This window comes from Mytilus trossulus, chromosome 7, assembly GCF_036588685.1.
Source record: "Mytilus trossulus isolate FHL-02 chromosome 7, PNRI_Mtr1.1.1.hap1, whole genome shotgun sequence".
Classification (NCBI taxonomy): domain Eukaryota; kingdom Metazoa; phylum Mollusca; class Bivalvia; order Mytilida; family Mytilidae; genus Mytilus; species Mytilus trossulus.
Window position 1 is genome coordinate 37,695,180 of NC_086379.1, and position 12,645 is coordinate 37,707,824.

General features: G+C 32.8%; 1 protein-coding gene across 1 annotated transcript; it reads right to left on the reverse strand.

The window, feature by feature from the left end:
* Nucleotides 1-6,297: 6,297 nt before the first annotated feature.
* LOC134726383 (aquaporin-5-like) lies at nucleotides 6,298-7,956 on the reverse strand. Its single transcript, XM_063590783.1, has 3 exons — nucleotides 7,614-7,956; nucleotides 7,155-7,278; nucleotides 6,298-6,306 (listed from the first exon to the last, which is right to left on the reverse strand). The coding sequence occupies exons 1-3, from the start codon at nucleotides 7,895-7,897 to the stop codon at nucleotides 6,298-6,300; spliced, it is 417 nt and encodes a 138-aa protein (XP_063446853.1). The 5' UTR covers nucleotides 7,898-7,956.
* Nucleotides 7,957-12,645: the final 4,689 nt, after the last annotated feature.

Sequence of the window (12,645 nt, forward strand, 5' to 3'; positions counted from 1 at the left end):
ACAAACAAGTTTTACAATTGCACAATAACTAGAGGTATTAGCGCAGATCCACGCGACATGCATACTGTAATTTGCTGCATTTCCGTCATAGTTTGTTTATGTGCATGTTGACACCATGTTGTCTATTGTTCCGTTTATTCCCCCTGTTTAAGTTGTTACCTGGATTTGCTTTCTCTAAATCAATTCTTGACTGTTGATCATCGGTATACTACTGTTAACCTTATTTATATGATATCAAGTAACAATTAAAATTAAATATTATCTTTATAACCGTTAGAAAATTTTACATTTCATTGTTTCTTTTCAAAACTCATTTCACAACAAACAACTATAATTACACCGATAAATGCTTCTATATTTACAGAAAACTATTGATTTACATTTCTAACAATGTAATTATGTGTACCATTATATTAATAATTAAACAGAAAACAAATGAAAAAATAAAAGATTCTATACATTGACACCTGAGAATCATATACAGAATGAGACATATAATTGTATGATCTTGACTTCTGATTGTAAACCGATCGTTTCAAATCAATCTGTCATGAACGAAAAAAAAACCTACTTTTCTTTTCGTTTTCAGCTTTTAATTCTTATTTGACACTATTTTAATATGTTTAAGATCATGATTAAATTCAAAGTTTCAATACTTTTGAAGTTTTGATTCTCTTGTTGAATAAATTTATGTCAATTATACGAATGTTTCATCTTTAAACTTGATTAAAAAATGTTTGACAAAAATAACGAACTCCAAAGTAAATTTAAGAGGGGAAAGTTTATAAAAAGCGAACAAAATGAAACGCAATTTATAAACAGAACAAGTGGGAAAAATTGTCATATTCCTGACTTGATTAATGTATCTAAAAGCCTTGTTTTATAACTAGCCAAACCTGGGAACAGTACCACATTTATGCCAGTTCAATACAAGTTCGGTAATTTGACAAAATTGGGGATGCAAACTAAAGCAGATAACTCAGGTTGTACTATTGTTTGTCTGTTTGTCTTGCTTAGTTTTAGCCATGGCGTTGTCAGTTTTTTTTCGATTTATGAGTTTGACTGACCCTCTGATATCTTTCGTCCCTCCTTTAATTTTCCAATAGTTGGGATCCAGCATCGAAAACTATTTTTCACAGACATACAACACAACTGACTTTCAAACGAACATACAAATAAATCGAACAAAAACATCAAAAATGTTGTAGTTCATTGATAGTAAATTGACAAAAGACTCCAATAAAAAAAATTGAAGTTAAAGTCATATGAAACGAGTGACTGGTGAAACATGATGTTAATCTAATTATTGAACCAATGCATGCATATATCATAAACTTAGTTATCTGTGAATGATTTATCATAATTTTTCACGGATCCATATCGTATTTTCGTTAAGTAATGTTGTGAAAATATGGCAGCTAATTACTGGTCGTGTTTTGAAACCGAAATTTATCGATTGTCAACTATTTAAACAATCAACAAAGAAGCCTGGATATTTAAGTACGCACGTGTATAACCTGCACAACAGGATAACTTTCAATATCGTACTCGTAGTAGCTAAATATAGTGCTATGTAGATTTTTGTCTACTGAATGAGTAGCTAGCCTAGCTGCTATCAATATATATATGTAGCAGCTAGGATAGCTACACGTTCAATAATCATAAATCTACGTAGCCCTATGTAGCCGCTACGATATTGAATCCAACCCCAGATACAGTTTATAACGATGACGGAGCGATGTTTACGTTTATTGACTCTCTCTCTGCTAATTTCGTTTTCCCATTTGCTCTTGCGTATTGAGATTACCGGATTTTTACGAGAAAGGTCAAGCTGAGGTATACTGAAAACATGTCGGCAAAGTTTTATCTGGAAGCCAACAATTGAAAAAAAGTTGATTTCTTCTAAATTTGGACAAATGAAAGAATTTTCTTCAGAAAAAGTACTAGTATATGTACATTTGTTTTAAAATACAAACTAGCCATTTAGTTGAAAAAAAACCCATAAAAATCATATTTTTTCATTTGACTTTAATAGCACATACTGTATATAGTATGCATATTCCTCATGAAGTACGAAGTTTCCGTAAGTGTATTCCTTTACTCTTTATTCAATTTAAGTACTAGTTTTGTTTTAATTCCAAGTTGTTAGTTTATTTTAATGATATGTTTATTATGAAGCACTTATATTTCTTTATCAAACAAATCAGGAATTATATTTTTAAATTTCTCAGTAATGTTTTTTCTTTGTTTTCTTTGTTTTCTTTTCATTTTAATTTCCTTACGTTAAGCTGATCGGGATTCAATGTCTTGTTAACGTGAACAAGGACGATGGTTCGGATCACTCACTTCCAAACGTATAAGTTGATAGCATCGAAACAATTATAAAAGAGAGCCGAAAGATACCAGAAGGGCATTTAAACAATTAAGACGAAAATAAACTGACAACGCCATGGCTAAAAATGAAAGAAAAAAAAACGACAAACAAACAATAATATACAAAACATAACAAAAAAACTAAAAACTGAGCAACACGAACCCTACTTAAACTTGAGGTGATCTCAGGTACTATCGTAACTGTAAACAGATCCTGATCTACATGTTGTAACCGTCGTGTTGCTCATGCTCATACAAAACTGTTTACTACATTTATCTAAACTTATACTTTAAAAAGTAAAGAAAAAAAAATGTTTTGTTACATTATTTTCAATACAGAAAAAGTGTCCAGTACAAAATTCAAACTATTGTATTCATCTGAGTTCTATATAGTTGGGACTTCCAGTTCTGATAACTTCTGAAAATAAAATAAAGAATTCTATAGCATAATTTTTGTCATATAGATTGATTACCAGGATAACGTTCTACAATAAAAACATTCCGAACGCAATTGATTATTTTCAAAACTAATATAATCAACTTGACCTGACAATCTCCTAACATACGAACCGTCTCGGTGATCTCATGGTAGCGTATTCGTCTCGAATGCGGGAGATTGTTGGTTCGAACCTCGGCCGGTATTTGCTGTTTTACCGCTAAGCACATACAATTAAGAAATACGAGGAAAGACTGGTAGCTCGGAGTCGGAATAATGAGTCCAGGTAAGGTAAGATTTCTTCCATTGGCCTGTAACCTTGTGATTTAGCACGCCAACGTGTCAGTCTAGTACAAAGCAAATACATTTATAGTACATTTACAGGTACTCTTCCTGAATATGCATATTAATTTGACGCTGGACGTTAAACACCATTATCTATAATACGAGATGAATACTCATTTTATAGTTTAATTCAATAATTTCTTTATATTTCTGATTCTACTCACAAGAAAAATCATAGCAGCGGCGAGTTTCACAATAAGAGGTTTCTGTACTCAATATAAATCTGAAATAGATAATAGATGCATTCCGTGTTTGCCGTTTATTGCTGTCTATCGTATTTACTTTTCGATAACTGTTTTTTCATAAAATAAATCTGTTGGTTGCGTTTGAATTGTTTCAATTTATGTTATGTCTCAGTTAGTTTATAGATAACTATAACATGTATGGATGTTATCATTGTTGAAGACAGTACGGTACCAAATAATTACTTACATCTACGTCATCTCATAGCCAGTCGTACCACATCTCCTTAGTTTTATGACATCAATTGTTGAAAAGTGAAAATGGTGTGACTAGATAAGTACTACTTATGTTATCAAAGATAGTATCTAGAGTTTATTGGGGCATGCTGCTATCATTATAATAATTCAATTTTGAGACATTTCTACCCTTTTTGCAAAGTTATCTCACTTTTCAATGTTAATTTCCATAAGAAATTAAAAATGCTGATTTTGAGTTTTCCTCAAGTTATATTTTATGGGACTTTTTTTCTGTGTATATTTGGGTTATAATGCTACTGATGAGAACTAAAACATATTCTGTTTGAGGTTTAAACTTAGTTGGACTGGACTCTATGAATTGGTAAATAAGTGATTTATCTTGATCGTACTTCGCTGTATTTACAAGACATTGAAAATTGACGAATGTTTTTTTTATATTGTTTTTGCAAAAAAACATTTGTTCGACACAAAAATGCGAACACAATGGGAATTACATATCTTAAAAGTGCCATGTGACGACCAGTTCGATGTTTTTGTGTACTTTCGTAAATTAATTATAGGTGTTCTTTGTAATTCTGAGGTTAACTTGTCGAAATATACTTCTTTTTTATTTATTTATGTATTTCTCTGTTCTGAGTGTTCTTGATTGTGTTTGTGTACTGTATTCCTGTCACGTAATGTAAGTGTTTTTTTTTACATTACCATTAATTGCGATGTTTGGCTAGCCATAAAACCAGTCTCAACCCACCATATGTTCTAAAAATGTTCTGTACCAACGTAAGAAAATAACAATTGTTATCAAATATTTCGTTTCTATGTATTTTGCATTGGTGTTAGTTTTTGTTGCACTTTCTTGCCAAATTTTTAAATACGTATTTCGAAAACATTTCTTTTTTTACGATGTCGTATATAATATTTTTTAAAAGCTTGTTATTTTGAAACTGAGTAGCAAACATCCTTTAATCGTTGAAGATACTATCCGTCACATGTACTGTGTAAAATATCATATAGAGGAAAGACGATATCAAGGGAGGCGGATGCAACGGATATCATTTGTAGTTTTATTAACCTATAAACAACAGCGGCTATTATTGATCCAGTTATAGGCCCTAGCCAGTAGACATAGTGATTCCTCCATATGATATGATTGATTTGGGTGTTCGACAAACACACAACAGGTCCGAAACTTCGAGCAGGATTCATGGATCCACCGGTTACCCTAAAACTGTAAATTAAGTCAGGTTTTTTAAATAACCATAACACGAAATTAACATGGAATAATGGTTAATCAATTCAGCCTAATTATAAAAATACAATCTTGTATTACAGTTGTAAGTTTCATAGTTTCCCCACCATTATACCGGTGTAGGACAACATATATTTGTATGGCCTTGACATTGTTGTTTGTTTGACCCATATCGACAAGTTAAGCATATTTTGACAAATGTTGTATCTATCTAGTAACTTTTAATAAGTGTTGATCCATTCATACAATGATTTGTAAGTTAAATATATTAAAGGGAAACGTTGCAAAACAAATATATTATGATCATTATGTAAAAAAATCACAAATTCTTAAATATTAACGTTTTATGTTCAGATAGTGAGAGATCACCATCACTATGAATTGAGAGTTGTTGTTCATTCGTTTGATGTGTTTTATCTTTTGATTTTACCATTTGATTAGGGATTCACCTTTTTGAAATTTCCTCGGAGTTCAGTATTTTTTACATGTAGCTTTTTTGACAGCTTTCCGGTTTGGAAATGTACCTTGAGGGCTATGCATTGTGTAATTCATTTTGAAGTAGCGGTGACGCTTTATTCAGCGGAGTTTTTGTTATTGACTTTAATACAAACATTTCTCATTAAATTATCAACATTTAATAATAGGTATCAAATGCTGAAACTTTGTTTATTACTTACGTAGCAAAAAGGTTTGCCGTTACAACAAAACCAATGGCAATTGGTGACATAATCGAATCTTTATTCCTCTTATCTATTATACTCATTAAGTACGTTATCACAAGTATAAATGTTATCAATCCTTCACATACAATTCCATATTCAGGTTCAACGGATCTGCGCAAAAAAGTACGATAGTAATCATGATTGACATCGTGTACAGCCTGGAATATTAAAATATTATATCAAAATTATGAGTTTCAGGAAATGCCTCATGTATACTTTTGGTTATATAAGTTAGAAATAAAACCATGACGGAATATCATATGAAATTATTTAAGGCAGATCCGACGTTAAACATTTAGAATCCAGGAATATAAGAAAATAACTTTTATGCCTTTCGGCGAATATTCGATATCATATTGGACAGACTGAAACATTAAAATGTTTTCTAGTATAACAATGGTTGCAATGATTGACATTGATTTCCCAGTGAAATAAACATTTGAAATAAATGTGGTTATTTCACTGCTCTGGCGTCATACAACAATATACAATTATGGCCCGTTGATGAGGTGAATATCCAAAATTGTCAACACGAGAGGGTTATTTCAATGAGGGCGCAGCCCGAAGTGAAATAACTTTCAAGGGTTGACAATTTTGGATATTCATCGATTCTAAGGGGCCACAATTGATTTATTATACCGAACTAAGAGTGGAAAGGCCTTTCGAACACTTTCTATATGTTTTACATAACAAAGTCAAAGACAAGTTGGCGTCAGATGAAAATACATTTGTGTTCTAGAATTTCTAGATTGTACAACAAAAGTAGAATCTTTTTGTAAAATATTGATGGCCCTGAAAAGGACCGTTAGTCTATAAGAGCTATCATCAGCTGCTGTCACTCTATTCATGTCTAATGCCTCATCTCCTAGTCTCTTTTTCTTCTTCGTCTCTCGGTGAGCTTCAACTGTAACGTGAACGCTGCCATTTTGTTTATTTACGTCTGTGACGTCATAATCATGGGAGAGAACTCAAGTACAAATCAACAATCTCAAAAGGTTATTCGCCGGTGAATAATAGGGTTATTCACCGCTGGTGGACATTTTTAGGGTTATTCGTCCTTCCTTTCAATTGAATGAAAAACAACTGAATTATTCCATGTCACGCGACAACGTTTCACCCAATAGAATTGTTTAAAATATATGTAAGGTATAATAATATAGGTTGTCAAGACGTCAATATTTTGTTTTATGTAAATAAGGCCGCGAGTTTACTCGTTTGAAATGTTTGACATTGTAATTTCGGGGCCTTTTATAGCTGACTTTGCGGTATGGGCTTAACTCATTGTTGAGAGCCGTACGGTGACCTATAAATGTTAATTTCTGTGTCATTTTGGTCTCTTGTGGACGGTTGTCTCATTGGCAAGCATACCACATTTTTTTTTATATAATAACGTCGGATCAATGTCTCTATATGTATCGGTGATTGTTTTGTACTTTTAAAATGTTTATATATCTCTCTGGTACATCAACGTTACTGATGCATTTGTTTTAATTTACATAAACTACACATGTTTCTATATTCTGAATCATCTCTCTTTGCTGTTTGAAACACAGTAAAATGACATTAAACATGATAAAAAAAAACGAACTTACCTTTGTTAAACCTGCTCCCGCTATCCCTCCAATTATTTGAGCAATAGAATAGAAAATTGTCGTTTTAGAGAAACCACTACTTATGCTTACATCAAGAGTAATTGCTGGATTGAAATGACCTCCGCTGAAATAAAAATCCTCCAATAATGTTTAAGCAGGTTTAACACATTAAAATAAATTATAATTGCACTAACTGGTTCTTCTTAGGTTTTGCGTTCCTTTATTATCGTTCTTTAATTGTGCTAATTAAATAACGATCAGGTAAATGGGACTGACAGGCTCGTGTTTTTGAACTTTTGATTTTGCCATTTTATTAGGGTCTCCCGTTTAGTATTTTCCTCGGAGTTCAGTAATTTTGTGGCTTTACTCTTTTTTTATCCACTATAGCACAACAGTGAGTTTGGTGTGAACTATGCCGTACAAAAAATCTATATTCAATGTAAATAACACAAAACTTACCTTATTTTCCCAAAAGCTACCATCAGTGATGTTAATACGAAACCTGGAGCCAGTAGATATGTGGGATTTGTTGAAATAAAGACATAAAACAATGTACCAAGGAATTCCACAAAAATGGCCCTTAGCAACTCTTTTTTACTGTTAGAAATTGAGGGTTTTCTGATTGTTTCATCAGAATAAATGTATTCCGTTCCATCATAGACAGTCATTCCTTCTGTGAATATGACTTGTTGGTCTTGAGCTACATCTATATCTCTGTTTCTTAAATGAATGTCGGTTGTCATAGTTTTCAATGGTAAGTACAGTTGTATAGATATTTCTTCTACGTTAGTTTAAATGATAGTTTAACAGTATACGTACTAGAATTAATTTGAAATTAATAAATAATTGGAATTTTCAAAAAGTGCGGAAATTATTGTTTACACTATTTTTCATACAATTTTACAATAAATGGTAGGAAATACTTTTGACAGTTGTTTGATTTAAAAACAAAACCAACACTTGACAGATGAACAATTGAAATGCAGATGAGAGTACTCATAGACGGAAGTAATAAATGAATGATCAAAGAGAAATACCAATTAGGATACATAATGAAATTAGTCGTTTAAACATTCTACTTCGTTCGTTTGATTTGCTAACAGCAACCATGTCTCATTTTGAAATTACAGAAATGAAAACAACACGTTTAATAATTTATTGCGTTCGAAGCGCTTTTCTTGATTTACCTCCATCAGGAACGCGCAAAGCCAAAGTTTTGTAATCCTGGTACCTTTGTAACTATTTACACCACTGGGTCGATGCAACTGTTAAGGACGTTTCGTCCCCGAGGTTATCACCAGCCAAGTAGTCAGTACTTTGGTGTTGACATGGATATCAATTATGTGGTCATTTTCATAAATTTCCTGTTTTCATTGAATATTTCGAAAAACTAAGGATTCTCTCATCCCAGGCATAGATTACCATATCTGTATTTGACACAACTTTTTGGAATGTTGGGTCTTCAATGCTCTTCAACTTTGTACTTGTTTGACTTTATAATTATTTTGATATGAAAGTCACTGATGAGTCTTATGTAGACTAAACACGCCAATATATAATTATAATCCTGATACCTTTGATAACTATTTGTACAGGCATTTTCCTAAAGTGAAAATAATGATTGAACCTGGTTTCATAGTTAGCTAAACCATCAAACTTTTATGACAGTTATATCCATTATATTGACAACGATGTGTGAACAAATCAAACACACATAATTGGTAAAAAATGTAAAAAAATATAGGGGTCTGATTCGTAACAAAGAATCACAAAAAAAGGCATATAGACAAAGTACATAAGCAAAAACTAAAGACAAAAATAAAAAAATATTTACCGCAGCACAATTACACAATGACGGAACGTATAATTACAGATTCGCGTCATATGTATCAAAGTTACACAAAAAAATGCATAAAGACTGAGTACATTAGCAAAAATGAAACACATAAATACAAAAAATAGCAACAAAATTTAACACAATGACGGGATGTATAAGTATTGAGTGATTTCAAATGGGTATCACAAAAAACACCTGACTAAACAGTAACAGTAAGATTCATAAAGATTAATCAAAAAATATAATAACACGTCATTAAGATAAATTACATCGTCAGTACCCAGATTCTATATTGGCGTTGATCGTGATCAAATTTGTAGAACGGAGCGCACGGTCAACGCTTCATACAAAATATACTTCGGTCATCTTTTTACACCCCAATAAATTTACGAAAAAGGTATTCAATTCTTTAATAACAGCCAAGTAATGATAATATATACATTATTTAATATTTCAACAATGAAGAAATTGAAGTTTTAATTTCATAAATAAAATAATGATGATATTCTTATTATTATAGTCGTCACATTATTGTGTATGCTCGTCTACGATAGCTGGGGCCTTATATTTTCTGTTTGATTTGTCCGTCCCAAATTTGTAAATGTTTTGGTTTAGGTAGTCACCGGTAATTACTAGAGGACATACATATCTTGCTTTGCTCATTGTATGATCCTATGTACATTATCAATAATGACCACTCTCGAACATTACACAAAAAAAGAAATTCATGAAAAATTATCTTTTACCAATGACGTTTTTTTTTCTGTTTTCAATTTCTCACTGTATCTACGGTTTTCAAAATACCAAAAATTGGTACAAAGGTCATTTAGCAGCAATACCTTTATCAGAGACTGGTAGATAATTTCGAAATGTGACCTATATGTTGTCTGTAAATTGTCCACCATTTTCCTATCAACAGATCATCTCTTGCAGTTACAGATGTTGTGGAATGATATTATTCATGTGTAAGATCAAGTAAATATTTTACTGTTGATCAATTTTGCTTTCTAACTTTTTACTGTATCAGTTAAATATTTTTCCAAATTGTAAAAATTAGCAAACAGTGATTCAAACAAGTTATCTAAGGTGTCGACTGAAAAATTAGTAGATCTTGGTCTAAACATTAATGACTGACGACGTGCGTCAACTTATGAGAACATTTAAATTGATCTGTTGAATTATGTGAGCTTAAAATTATATGATGGCAGAAACCTTGTGTTGTAACTCTCAGAAACAAAGTGTGTAAATTTGAAATGCATAAAAACTAAACTTGTTTTCGGGTAAAAAAATATCCTTTTCATAAAAATGTCCTTTAAAAAGAAAAAGAAAAAAGAAGATGCAATAATGTTAAGAGTAGTTATCAAAGATACCAGGATTATAATTTAGTACGCCAGAGACGCGTTTCGTCAACATAAGACTCATCCGTGACCCTCATATCAAAATATTTGTAATGCCAAAAACTTACAAAGGACAGGCAGTAAAACGCTTGCCAAAGTAATTCGTCCGTTTGTTTGTGCAGGATGTACAAGTTTGCAACCACATCTGATAATAACGGGGACGCTAAATTCGATGCCTCGTGTAAAGAGTGAAAAGAGTGTGCCACGTTCTTTTTACGTCAGTTTAAAAAGGTAAAAGATTGATAGGAGAAACTATGTTGAAGAACTTGCAAATGAAGCTGAAGAAGCGTCTAAGCGTGGAGAGCTCAGTGTAGTATACAAGATCACCAGACAGCTCTGTGGATAGTCCAGGAATAATGAGGCGCCATTATCATACAAAGAGGGGAAGCTACTAACTACAGACAAGAAGAGATTAGATCGTTGGCCAGAACACTCAGAAGTATCATGAACAGGGCTGAAGCAAACGATGATATACCTGACATTCAACCGTTCGGAGATGCACTTTGAATAGACACAGAAGCTGTATGTAAAGATGGATTCTAAAAGGCAATAAGACAACTAAAAAATGGTAGAGCACCACGCATAGTTCACATTAGTGCAGAATTACTCAAATCTAACATCGGTCAACAAGCGAGATACTACATTATCTATTTACCAATATATGGATAGATGGAGAAATACCTACCGAATGGGACAGAGGAATTATTATAAAACTACAAAAGAAGGGTGACCTGAAACTTTGCAACAACTGTCGAGGAATATCACTACTTTCAATACCTAGTAAAGTATTCATTAGAGTCATCAGGAATAGAATTACTGATTCCATCAACAGTAAGCTGCGTGAAGAACAGGCAGGTTTTAAAATTAACAGAGGCTGCATTGACCATCTATTTACCCTCCGCAACATCATAGAGCAATCCACAGAGTGTCAGAACAAAAAAGTATTAAACTTCATGGACTTCAAAAGAGAATTTGACAGTGTAATAAGAAAATATATCTGGGACATACTAAGAGCATATGGAGAACCATAAAAAAATAGTAAAGCTGATAAAGATATTCTACAAGTATGAAAGTAGTGTATTACACAATGGACAGCTTTCTGAATGGTTCTTAGTGGATGCAGGTGTCAGACAGGGATACATAATTTCTCCTCTTCTCTTCTTAATAGTTGTTGACTGGTGTATGAGATCAACCTTAGGAAATGGTAACACTGGGATAAGATGGACACTCAACTCCTTTCTTGAGGATTTAGACTTTGCAGATGACATTTGCTCACTATCCAGCAAAATAACACAAATGCAAAAGAAAACTTCCAGACTGAATACTATGTCAAACAAACTTGGGGTCAAAATAAACATCGAGAAAACGAAAGTCATGTCAATCAACGACCAATCAAATAAACTTCCAATAAAGATAGAATCCTTAAACATCGAGGAAATAGAAGACTTTACATACCTAGGCAGTGTAATAAGCAGTGATTATGGGACCACCAAAGACATCAGAGCTAGACTGAGTAAGGCTAGAATACCTCCTGTCAACTCAGACCAATCTGGAAATTGTCATCCCTTGCCAGAAATACAAAACTTAAAATCTACAACAGCAATGTCAAATCTGTACTGCTTTATGCCTCAGAATGTTGGCGAATTATACAAACTGACTTCAACAAACTGGCTGAATTCCACAATATCTGCTTGAGAGTAATATGCAAAATCTTTTGGCCCAACAAAATAACCAATCAGGAACTATTCAAGCTGACAGAACAAAGAGACATAAGGGATGAAATAAAAACAAGAAGATGGAAATGAATAGGCCAGGTGTTAAGGAAGGAACCAACAAATATCGGTTAAGTGTCACCGAGGTGGACTTCAACCGACAAGAGGAAAAGGAGAAGACCAAAAGAAACAAGGAGAAGAACAGTGGAAAGCGAGATGAAGGAGGTTGGGATGTCATGGCGAGGAGTAGAGCAGAAAGCACAAGACAGAGTGTTATGGAGAGAGCTAGTGTCGGACTAATGTGCACCAAAGCACGAAGATTATTAAGTAAGTAAGTAAGTTAAGCTAGCAACAATCAATTAATCAATCAATCAATTTATGTGTTGAAAAGTTTTTCATAAGACATTAACGAATGTATAACGACAATGACTATGACGTTAGATGTACCGGAAGACAGAGATTTTGCCATTTGTTTTGGTGAAATCAAGCTGAATATCGAGATCTATATAATGCATTGTATTGATTTGATTTCAGTGCTAATCTGT

Coding starts and splice junctions, on each gene's coding strand:
- LOC134726383 (XM_063590783.1), bottom strand. CDS start 7,897: ATGACAACCGACATTCATTTAAGAAACAGAGATATAGATGTAGCTCAA. Junction 7,279..7,613: donor GTAGCTTTTGGGAAAATAAG/GTAAGTTTTGTG, acceptor TTTTTATTTCAG/CGGAGGTCATTTCAATCCAG.